Source organism: Vanessa atalanta, chromosome 1, assembly GCF_905147765.1.
Source record: "Vanessa atalanta chromosome 1, ilVanAtal1.2, whole genome shotgun sequence".
NCBI lineage: Eukaryota > Metazoa > Arthropoda > Insecta > Lepidoptera > Nymphalidae > Vanessa > Vanessa atalanta.
The window spans coordinates 1,597,586-1,610,987 of record NC_061871.1 but is presented as its reverse complement, the minus strand read 5'-3'; the positions used below and the strand labels follow the sequence as shown (position 1 = coordinate 1,610,987).

At 32.0% G+C, this 13,402-nt stretch overlaps 1 protein-coding gene across 1 annotated transcript in view; it reads right to left on the bottom strand.

The window, feature by feature from the left end:
• Positions 1 to 5,981, bottom strand: part of LOC125068050 (transmembrane protein 205) — a 37,361-nt gene extending 31,380 nt beyond the window's left edge. Inside the window, exon 1 of the mRNA XM_047677072.1 lies at positions 5,688 to 5,981. Coding sequence (XP_047533028.1) covers positions 5,688 to 5,929 — 242 coding nt within the window. The 5' untranslated portion in view covers positions 5,930 to 5,981. The remainder of the gene's footprint in view (positions 1 to 5,687) is intronic.
• Positions 5,982 to 13,402: the final 7,421 nt, after the last annotated feature.

The following is a 13,402-nucleotide window of genomic DNA, read 5'->3' as shown; positions in this document are numbered from 1 at the left end:
CCATTATATGGATATCCATTATTTTTCATAAATTTAGTTAGTTATTTATGAAAATGATATTTTCAGCATTTATTCCAATATTAATTTCTGTACAATGTAGTGACTCTGCGAAAGTTTTACGACCAATGCGGGACGAGTATAAAATGTTTATGGTATTTTTTTTTCACGAATCTCTTTAACGATCTATGTAGGTATTTTTATTACAGTTCGTGGGTGCAAAATTTATCATTTCGAACTGTTCAACCACAATTTGCCAGGGTTTAATGATTCTTTCGAGCGGAGATGGCCCAGTGGTCAGAACGCGTGCATCTTAGCCGATGATTGCGGGTTCAATCTTAGGCAAGCACCACTGAATTTTCATGTGCTTAATTTGTGTTTATAATTCATCTCGTTCTCGGCGGTGAAGAAAAACATCGTGAGGAAACCTGCATGTATCTAATTTCAACGAAATTCTGCCACATGTGTATCCACCAACCCGCATTGGAGCAGCGTGGAATATGTTCCAAATCATTTCCTCAAAGGGAGAGGAGGCCTAATCCCAGCAGTGGGAAATTTACAGGCTGTTAATGTTGTATGTTGTTATTGATTCTTTAAATCATAATGTTATTACGGAAAATCAACGACTTTGTTTTCGTAGGAGTTCAATAGACTGTGTCTGTAACAAACTGTGTCTATTCAGACGGTTCAAATAGATTTCAATTGGCCGTTAATCAATAAAAACGAATACGTTACGTTAGATTTTAATGTTTCAAGTTAGACGAAAACTCATAAGGCCATAAATATTAATATTAATTCAAAGTTATCTTTGTGTATATAACGATAACATGGTGTGTGAGTAACCACTGGCAGAGAGCCGAAAACAAAAATATTATTTCAGAAATTGCAGTTTTGTCATTTACGTTATTGCGATAATAAACTCTTCGCCTCGACTTTGCGCCATTTTTGTTTGTTTTAATCAATTTAGTCCAGATTCAGATTTAATTATAGCTATTAATTACCACTTATTTATTTATCAAAAGATCACCAAAAAAAACTAAGAAGCGAAAAAATACAAAATCGAATACGAAAGACAATAATGCACGAAACACTTTTTAATTGTTTTCTTTTTTTTTTCGTTGAGTACACAGTATTATAATTATATGCTTATTAATAAATCTACCTACATTTATAATTTATTTAAACAATGACAATGTTACAATTATTGTCACGTTAAGAATTATTCTTATACAAACCTGTAAACTATTATTTAAATAAAAAAATGTTATTAGTATGTTTGAAATGCCGATCGGTTTGAAGTCAGTGCCAAGCTTGCCAAAAAAAAAACTTAAAGATATAAACGGCTTGTTATTAACTGTCAAATTGGATCAAAATAGTGTAATTGAAAATCAAGATCTATTATTATTGATGCTATTAAAAATCTGTCAATTTGGTTTTGATTTTTGTCACCGTGGTATATTTTCTTAATAAGTTTTATTACTCTGTAATTCTCGTGAGAGTTTCACAGGGATTCTTTTTTAATAACTAAGATTATCAAATATTATTAATTTATAGATTTTTTTATATTTCAGGTTACAGGACGGCTTTTAAACCTCATGTATATATTTCATTGCTTGTTTAAGTGACTAGCTTATGAGGCTGCGGATCTGAAGAACTTGTTTTCAAACTGCGGGTCACGCCAATAAACCGCTATTATGACTGTTAAGAAATTGAAGTATTAAATTTGTCAGTATTACTAGTAGTAGTAGTATTAGTAGTACTCCGAAAATCACGTTAAGCCGTTGCTTCTGCCTGAACTCACTTTGGTTGAATCGGATTGTCGCCATATGTAGAATATAGCGAGCTAATAGATAGTGCACCTGTGTTTGCGTACACACTTGCGTACTTTAATGTCTCTAGACTGGGTGCTGTGACAAAAACCGTCGTATTTAAAAAAAAATAGTATTAACTGTTGACACGAAGAATGAATAATTATATACGATATTCGTACTCGGCCGTCGGTGGCGATATAGTATATATTATAAGAAGTTTTAACTTAATCGATACACGTACAATAATCACTAATTTTTATAAATAAAATATATCTTTATAAGATAAAACGATGGTAGATAGGTGTGTTTGTTGTCGAAATGTTTTCACGAAAACATCAGTCGTTGATATTTTGAATGCAGTCATAATAAGGAAATATATATATTTTTTCAAATAGTTTTGATAGCACAAGGTATGTCACGATAATGCCAAAGGTTATTATGCAATTTACAAAACGAAGTAAAGGATACTTCTTGTCTACGAATGAACGAAAACATTACAAATTATATAAAGCATTTCTCGTCTTTCCAGTCAATGTAATCAGTATGAAGCTAATCAATTTTCTATTTCCTTGAAACCACAGCGAAGATAGCAACAGTTTATTGTAGGAATAAAATAACAGGATAATCATTTGTAGCCGAGACGGATATTGTGACAGACGGCCTTTACTAGCGTTAAACTTTTACTTGAAATTAGCGGATATTAGATATACTTAAAATGCCTGTTGCCAAATTAATAAAAAAAAAAAGTAAAGGAACACTTGTGTGCAAAAGGTTATTATACAATTAGTGAGTTCATGGTTGATAGCTCACCTTGGGAATGAAACGATCTCCTCCTGGCTATTTCTTTGTGATATTGAATACATGTAAACGATTACAAATTATCAAAAAAAACCCGTTGAGTTCTTTTCTCCGGTTCTTCTTAGGTCACGGTATTTTCGTTTCCAAACCGGTGGTTCTTATATTGTCCGTTTATATTGAATTCGATTTGTTTTGCTTGATATTTAGTATAGAGTCTAGTTATATCTTGTTGAACAAAAAATCGCTAGTATTAAAATTTTACAAATAACATACAATATATCATAGATAAATTTACCTTTTATCCTTTTTTATTTAACTGACTTTTGCAAGTTAGGCGAGAAAATTACAAAGCAAGGTTACGATGTATTGGCAATGTATGAAGTATAAATAACTCATGTCAATGCGCCATCAACTATTTATATATGTATACGCCTGAAAGGCCACATGTTTACCCACCAACCCACATTTTAGCAGCGCGGTGGATAAGATAAGTTGAATACGTCTCGTTGATAGGAGTGGCTGGCAGCAGCACATTTACTGTTACTTTTAACTTCAATAAATTGAAATTCATTCAATCTAAATTCAATTATGTATTTACTACAAGTAAGTTCTAAGAATTGACATTTTGATTGATATGGCAAACAGATCTAGATCAAGTTTACTTTGGCCTCAATATCGTCCTCAATAGTGAAAAATAGAAATTCAGAGAAATGTAGACCATCCTTGATTGAATGTTGAACATATATTTCATTACAAAAAAGAAATTATTAGAATATTCAATTTTGTATAGAATTGTTAGAATTTAAAATTCAATAATTCAGACTCTCGGGATCTGTGGCCTTATATCAAGCGATGATACCAGTAGCCATTAGCCAGTTAAATCTACAATAATTAGGATAGTAATGATATAAATGTAGAACTTCGTTTGATGAACTCATTACGCTAGAGTTAGTTAAGTCAAAAAAAAAAAATCAATATAAAAAAAAAAGATTATGAAAATGAGACGTGTAAGGCGAAGACAAATAATAGCGGGTTATATTTTAATTTACTGTCATGAAATATGTTCTAAAATGGCTGCGGCAATTTTTTTTCTAATAAATCATTTTTTTGCAGAAAAATTTGCCAGGCCGGCTTTAAAAAATAACCTACAAAAAGTTATAAAAATAATTTTATATACATCTATATCATTTATTAATTTACTGTCATGAAATATGTTCTAAAATGGCTGCGGCAACTTTTTTTCTAATAAATCATTTTTTTGCAGAAAAATTTGCCAGGCCGGCTTTAAAAAATAACCTACAAAAAGTTATAAAAATAATTTTATATACATCTATATCGAGTTTACATCAACAATTCATCAATGAGATATTGAATGAAACCGCAGACGAAGGATATTAAAATACGGACTGCGAAAATGAAAAGGATTACAAGAGCCTCAAGCTATTATGGTAACGTTGTGTGCAACAAAAACTTAGTATAAATTACTAACCGCAAAATTATTATTAAATCTAACGAATTGAATTTCACACTTTTATACCGGATATAATTCCGCCACACGACTGGCCTTGTGTTAAAAATCTTTCATTAAACTTACAACATTTTTCTTTTTCGGAAATAATCGATTTCGCACAAACATATATCATTAAACTTGATTTTTCGGTAACAAAGATCTGAGAGAAATACGAGTAGACATATTAGTATACGGAATTCCTTTTTTTTTTTAAATATTTGTTTTGCTTCAAGTTAATTAGGAATTACTAATATTCCTATTTTGAGCTGAGATGGCCCAGTGGTTCAGACCCAGGCAGGCAACACTGAATTTTCATGTGCTTAATTTATCTTTATAATTCATCACGTGCTCAGCGGTGAAGGAAAACATCGGGAGGAAAGGTGTATGTGTCTAATTTCAACGAAATTCTGCTACATGTGTATTCCACCAACCCGCATTGGAGCAGCGTGGTGGAATATGCTCCAAACCTCGAATGGAGAGGAGGCCTTAGCCCAGCAGTGGAAAATTTACAGGCTGCTAATGTAATGTAAAAATGTAAAATATTCCTATATACCCCTCCTTTTAAGCTTATCAATTGTTAGGAGTGTGTACGACAATAGCCCAAGAGGTCAGGTCAGGTCTTGCAACTTTTTACATCGCTAGGCGGCCCATAAACCGTTGCGCTATTGACGCTTAGACTTCATACAAATTTATAATGTGATATATTTTTTATAATCAATAAGTAAGTGTATATGGTATATTGAAAAAAGATTTTAACTTTGAATACAGTCTAGAAGTTATAGAAACTGATAAAAATTTGTATATTTTATTGATTTTAAACGACTCAGCTTCTTGTAGGTTCGTTTCTCCTGTAAAACGGTGGTTCAAATATACTCGAAAAAGACTTCCAATCTTGTCGAAAGAGACATTGTGAAAATAATGGTGTTTATGTTGCTGTTTAAATAGTTTCATACAATAACCAACACGATTGAACGTTAGCGTAACGAGTGAATATAAAAACATTAAACGGATTTCTCGCAACCTTGGTTTGTACAGCGATTTGATATGTTCATGATTAAGCCGTCGAGTTAAATAGGAGCCGTTACTTTCAATACGTCACAAGTAACACTCCCATTTATTGAATTAATTATATCAGGACACTAAGACGAGAAACTTAAATTAACGATTCTTAAAACCGGCCTAATATTTTTACTTAGCAACAGAATAAAATCAGTGGAATAATTCATAAAATTCATAATAATTTAAACGATTAGGTCGCGTGTGCTTATAAAATAATTCTTTAGTAATTTTGTTTTCATATTTATATATAATTCCCACGTATAGTTAGATTTTTAGAATTCGTTAGTTTTTGATTAAATAAGAAACAGCCCCGAGTAACCAGGAGGTGGGTCCCATGACTACGTCACTTTAATAAAAACCATTTTTGCAGCTGTTATTTCAATATTCACAAGATATATGATGGTTTGGAAACGTATGGATATCGCACATTTATGTTAAGTTATTCGTAGATATAAATCTACTGCTACTAATTAGCACCTGTCAAATAATATAATTTCACTTATAAAACTCACGTGTAGGCTTTCGTTTCCTGGAATCGCGCAACAGTTTGCTTGAAGATGTTGTATGCCAGCTTAGAGTACTGGGTCGAGAGAGCGAGCAGATCGGGTTGGTACTCCACTTCCTTTTGCTTCTCCTCGTCAGTGGGGTCCGTGATGATGTTATGCTTCTTCTTCAGACGTTCTATAGCCTTGTTCGGCTTGACGGGCGCCGGCGCCGGCACGGGCGCGACATCACGAGTGCAAACATTACACATTTTTCACGCGGTACGTTCAGTTCGGAACACGGGTCGGATTGAGACTGTGGCAGCGGCGAACGAGAATATAAGTCTAGTAAATTTTATCCCCACTCTTCGCGCGATAACGCGGCGCTTGCGCAGATAGCGACATTCGCTTAATGTTAAGGGCTGATAGGGTTGTTGCGATAAACGGGAAGGCGTGGAAAGGTTTTCGAAAAGGATTTGTTAGTTTATTTTTAATTAAAGGTTTAATTAATATTTTCATAATTTCAGAATATATAAATTATAAAGGTTGTATGTATAATCTTTAAAGGTAATTGACTTCCCAAAAATAACAATACCGGAATTGATCCAGCTTTTCATGGGCATAACGCTTAAGAACTATAGAGTTTTGTCAGTTATGCAGAGATTATTTTAATACTTACATTTTATTGTCATGACTGAAATTTATTATTATTTTATTACCAATATACACATAAATAAATAAGGTATGCGTATTGCGATCGAGAGAAAGCAGTAACCAAATACTTTGTATGAAAATCCTGCTGTGTCGCATACTTTATATACCTATATGGTTTTCGAATTCAATATGATTTCACGAAGAATTTTAATAAAATACATACGTAATTTTCAAAGATTTGCTACGAAGGTGATTTAGGTAAAGTCATTTTTCCGTGGATTTTTTAGTGGAGATAGGATGTTGCGCAGGCTCGTTTAGGTGGGTACCACTCTCAACCTATCACTGCCAAACATAAACAGTCAGTAACAATTAACTAAATAACCCACGGTCGGGTAAAGGCGTTTTTTTCTTGAGTGAAAGAATAAACGAGAATTGATATGAAAGTCTTACGTTTACTCGTCTGTCGCTCAAAGTCTCGGTCAATTGTACACCTGAGCTCTAAGATGTTTACTCATCAAAAAGAGAAGTAACCACTCGCAAAGGTGATTTTTGCGACATTTATTAAGTAATGTTACATATATCAGTTACGACGTTTAGCGCAGGCGGAATCTCGCGGATTAGCTAGTATGTGTTGTAAAACATAATAGTTATTAACGTCTTGCTATTGATTTATGATAGAATATTCAATTTGAGATTATTAATAACTGTGTACACCGTGCAGTGATAACGAATAATCGAATTTAGTCGATAGCGACTGATATTGTATACAATTATTAATGTTTCTTTTTATTGTTATCGATCGGCGGACGAGCAAATGGGCCACCTGATGGTCACCACCGCCCATAGACAGAAATATTAACCATTCCTTTCATCAGCAATGTATCACCAAGCTTGGGAACTAAGATGTTATGTCCCTTGTAGTTACACTGGCTCACTGACCCTTCAAACCGGAACACAACAATACTGAGTACTTCTGTTTGGCGGTAGAATATCTGGATGAGTGGGTGGTACCTATCCAGGCGGGCTTGCACAAAACCCTGCCACCAAGTGAAGCTATTACAGCTATTACTCAAACCAACATTTAAATATAATATTTCATTTAAATCAACCTTTAAACTGCTATAATGTAAGAACTTATGTTAAACTGGATAACTGGAATACGCTCTTTTGTTGCGTATATTGATATACTCTATGTCAAATGTCAATTTTTGATCTTTCAAGATAGTGTTCTTCAATGAGTTTCATCACTGTTCAAAAGAGATATAGACTATATACTAATAATTGTACCTTAACATTCTATGACGACCCCCGTAGTCGAGTAGTGTGTACACCGGTTTTCATGGGTACGCCACTCCCGGGTTCGATTCCCGACCGAGTCGATGAAAAAAAGTTCAATAATTTTCTATGTTGTCTTGGGTCTGGGTGTTCGTGATACCGTCGTTACTTCTGATTTTCCATAACACAAGTGCTTTAGCTACTTACATTGGGATCAGAGTAATGTATGTGTTGTTGTTATTTATTATTATTTATTATATTGTAGCCCACCTGTATAAAATCGTATATTGTCTGAGTGAATCATAAAATACTAAAAATATTACTTAAATGATATTCCGAAAATACATTTTATGACATACAAGATTGATTACAAAAATTTCATGACAAATTAGCAATTAAGAATAAAATAAAATCAAAAGAATAAGATAAGTTGTTTACTACGAGCGAAAGAAGTATACTTTTTAAATATTGCTTTGGGTCTTTCTGCGAAGCAAGAGCAGCGTCTGTAACACGTACTTTCCCAACGATTCATTGACGAGAGGAGACTAGATATCTGACAAAACCGCAGGCGGCGGTCAAACTGGAAAACAAAGTAAATGGTTTAAAAGTTAGACGAACGAAATTATTATTTGAGTGACTTACAGTGACATGTAATTGATTTACGATTGATGTTACGTGTATGTTATAAATTATTTTAGTCAATGTCGCATATCACTTTCTGACATTTCACGATCGTGTTCTGCGGTGAGTTTCGAGTTTCTTCTTACAGAATAGCTCTACAGACTATTTAAAAATTTCAATATACATATCTTAAACTCTGTACCAGTGGTACCTTAACATTATTTATATTATATTTTGCCAAGTAAATTCTCCCAGCGAGATTATCGATGTTGTACTTTCTGAAATTAGTCCTTATTTCTTACACGGACACCATGTATGATCGTTTTCGTAAATTTATTGTATATGGTTATTTAGTGTGTTGGTTAAAATTGATTAAGTCATTTAATGTAAGTTACAGGAAGGATGACGAGAATATTTTCCTTTTGATAATTAGTCATACAGCTTGGTATTCCTTACATTGTCAATGAGGTGCTATTTTTATTATTTACAATAATCTCATAATTAACTAGACGCAGTTAGCATTGTTAGTTACATGACACAAAGTAATATCAGAAACATCAGTATTTTCGCAAAGTTACTCTGTGTCACGTAAGCTTCAACAAATAGAGATAATGAATGGTAAGTGCGCTTTGAGCGAGTATTCACTTAAGTTAGGGTTTACAAAAATTCTATTGTCCCAGGACATGATTACTATTAGTCATATAAAGTATGATTTTGAAAAAAAAAAATATTTAGCACAAGTAATTATGTTTAAATATTACAGACAGATTAAGTAAGAAATTATTAAATAATTAGATGAATACAAAAACGTTTACATTATTTATGGAATGTTTTTTATAAATTCTGTAATAACAATAATTAGATTTAAATTATTTTTGAACTGTTTTGATAAAATTGATGCTAAATAAGAGGGTACTTTGACTTTTCTGTTCAATATTGTGAATCATGTGATTTGTAGTGAGGCTTATATAAGTGATAGAAGCTCGGTACAGAACTACTTTACTCTTTACTTCTTCCTGGGCCAGCAAGGTGTTAACATTTAAGGTATGATATAATTTTGTGATAAAGTATAATTTTTATTGCTTAAATTATTGATGATATAGGAATAGTGTTTTTTGCAATTATCAAGATACAAAGTTAGTATTAAGGTAATTGGTGTTAGTGTAAATATTAATTGGTACAATATTACGATTACTACAGCTATTATAATGGTTAAATAAATATTTGTGTTTCATGTGTAATCTTTTATTGTCTTACAATCTTAAAGTATAATAAAGTAATAGGAATTATTCTTAAAATATCCTGACATAATGTGTTAAGTCTCTATAAAAAATCTATCATGTGCGTATCCGACGGGTGAAATACAAAAAATCCTCTAAAACGGTATAGGTTTTTAGTAGGTAGGAGAAGTTCAGCGACATACACTCGTACAAAATAAATATATAAAGATACATATAAATAATCCATAAAAACCTAAAATGTGGTGGAACATAGGTTTAATTATACTCGTAACAATCAGAACGTATCCTTAGACGACTTAAACTACTCTCTAATCGGATAAATGATATCAATATACCTAGATATATTTGATATGTGTTGTAATAGGTGGCCTTGGTGTAAGATTACGTGAATCTCAAGAAGATTGCGAGTTTAAGCTCGGAAAAGTACTGCTCAATTTCCATTTGATCTCCATATTCCTAATTAATTTGTACTCGCCGGTACATACGCCAATATCGATCATAATTTTAACTAGAATAAGACGATCCTGTATATCTCGATTAACAATATCCATCGACCTTCCCAGTTATAAGAAATAACTATATTTCTGTTCTTATACACATTTTTCTAATCTCAAATACATATACAAGCGTATTAGTATCATAAAATTATTTATGTAATCTTGTTGTCTTTGATTAGTTCGATGAATAAGATATAGATAGAGATCTTACTCATCGATGTATTTGACGGTACGCCTGAAGGTTCTATATGAATAGTATACGCCAGTGTACTCTATAATGATAATTACCTATAAAGTACATAAACAAGATCAATGACTTAATAATGATAATAATACAGTCGATTGGTTGAAGTGTGAGATTAATGAGTTGTAATGTTCTTGAAATCAAATATTTGCAAAATCTCATCTAACCTCCTTGGTAGTCAATCAAGTCAAATAAACTATAAATCATTCTGAGTTGTTTGGCAGCCGAATTACTTTACGATTCTACGATATTCTAATGTCCCAGTTTCTAGTACTTATTGATGGTAACTTCAACTTAAGATGCAGTACACACGTTCGTGTTTCTTGTTCTTGTTAACTTATCAAATTAAATGTAACCGTTCTGAGGATCGGTTATTATTATTATTATCATACATTATAGCTTTATTTTAAGATATATTTTTTACTAGAACAGATTATCTATATCAATTGTTCTGTATGTGTGATTGTGGGCGTGTTTTTTTTAATAATATATCTTATCTGCTGAGCTAGTACTTTGTCGAGATAAGTGTCAAGTTACCATCTGAATTTTTTAAATAAGTAAATCAACGTATTTGCTGTATAATATAATATCATTCTTAATGCATTTCAATTTATATGCGTTTTAGTTTTGCTTGTGTGTGCCTTTTGTATTTCATGAATGATTTTAAATATCGATTAAATTAACATACAAATGGGCTAAAGGGTAAGTAAGGTACAGAGTGTATAATGCTATTCAATTAAAATGTTGACTTCTGCTTCTGCTTAATCTGCTTTAAAATACAGGATTCTACGTATTAATACTACGTACTTGGGTCGCTTTAAAACATTTTAAATAATGTCTTTGGATAATTAGTTCTCTTATATTAGCAAACAAGTAAGATGAATTTTAGAAAAAGAATGAATGATCTTTGAAGTCGTTTACTTGATATCGGTACAACAATATGAGTTCCACCTTCGTGTATTATTCTAAAAAAAATATTTGATTTAAAATTCGTTGCGGAACGAAACCAATACTTAACGTTCGAATTATTCCATATTTTTATTAATATTTATCATTATTAATGGCGGTCGGTTTGGAACGAGTTGAAACAAGTTTAATTTCATTATCATGGCTGAGCTTTAGGCGCCAAGCTATTAGGCTTATTTAATCTTTTTAAATTATCTTGTATGGCTATTGGAATACAACTTTTAAATTAGTAAGCATAACTCATAAAAATAGCAATGTTTCTGTATAGGCGTTTTTGTACGTGTTTAATTTGCTAGATTATGATGCAAAATAACAGACTAAAACTGTTAAATTCCCAAAATTAGTTAGGGAAAATAAACTCACCGGTCATTCGGTAGAGCATTTGATTATCTGTGAAAATACTAGATTATTTAATCTGTTTTTAATTGATAAGCGCTTCGTAACTCTCCTGGGTTGCTAACATTCATTTATTTTGATACTAAGCGTACGTAATTGATGTTTAATGATCTGAAGGGTGAGTGAGTCAGTATAAAAATAATAGCACAGAAATAGACACGAAATCTTAGATTCAATAGTTGGCGGCTCATTGGCAGTGGCGAAATAAATTTATGCCATGGTTTTACCCATGTACCTATGGGTGGAGGTGAGGTAGTCCATTGGTTGAAATTCCTTCATCATCATTGTAATGTTTTACAATTTACATTAAATAGATATTATATTTAAATATCAGCTCGCTGTGCAAACACACCGTCTTCAGCGCGCGCTAATTTTTATATATCTTATTTTCCCGCGCTTTTGCGATGTGTGACACTCGAGATGACAGATACATAAATACACAGATAATATATATTCACATAAAATATAGATTTAATACTAATTATTATATTATTACAGATATGTGTACAGTATTCATCATAATAACTTAGCCAAACGTAATACCGCTTTACATCAGACTTCTTTCAATGTGCGTTAAAGCAATTCTTCGCATTCCGAAATCACAGATTACTTTTTATAAATGATAAATAAGAAAATGTTAACCAAAGCGACTCATTTTGCTCTATCACAAAAGTTATGCGATTTAATTTTCTATTGTTAGTTGATTGATAGTATTTGAAGTGAGAAACTAATTTGCATGATTAAAATAAGCGGATACAAACGAAGATGATCAATTAATACCTACGTAATATTTTTATCATATATATTATATTAATAGCTGAATAAAAATTTAAGTTCCAAGGTGAGTATTAAAACGTAAATGCGAAATGTTTATAAATTTTAACATTACTGACTGACATACAAGGTACAATATTAATTGCACAAAAATTGTTTGTAAGTACCACAAGCAGCAGTAAGGAGAGATTGTTCAAAATTAATCGCCTGGGAAGGTTAAAGAAACTTTGTATGGAAATTCGTTATATCTGATGTTAGAAATCGAAGATGAAATTTGCATGAGCGTGAGTTTTTATACAATATTACCGATGGGATATCCCGTCGGGTGCACGGCTAGTGAAGAAACAAGCTTTGGGAACTAAGATGTTGTGTCTTATGACTGTAGTTACACTGGCTCACTCACCCCTAAACTGGAACACAAAAATACAAAGTATAACTGCTTGGAATCCTTTTTATTAGAGGGTTCGCCTTAGTCTGCACAACACCTTAAAATTGAAGTTTAATTTTGCACATATTCTTGGTGCTGGAGAGAATGGAGTCCCGTAAGATATTTTAGATACCTAATTACTTAGTATTAATTCATGTATTAAAAATTGCTTGATTTGTTAAAGGTTTCTTACGTGGTCTTCTGGAAAATTTATTAAAGAATTGTGACAGTATTAGGTACAAGCAGAGTTAATTGATTTCTCCGGAAAAATACTTTGCATAATTTAATAATCATATATATAATGTGCTCAGGGAAATTATGTTGACGTTTTTTTTCCTAATGCCATTTGTAATTTACTAGTTTAAAAGTTATTTGAAGGATAAATTGTGATAATTGAAGTGGAGGCCGTAGCCCAGTCGAGGGACATTTACAGGCAGTTTTTTTTTAATTTTTATATTGACGAGCGTATAATATTTAACTAGGCAGGCTCAAATTCTGACGACGTATATTTTGTAGTTAATTTGCGTTAAAATTAATATTAGTACTAGTACTATAGTACTTATTTAAAATTTTCACGAAACTATTATAATGAGAATTAATAAAATTTATAGCTTAGACTTTGTATTAGTAACAGGCTCAACAATGTAGAG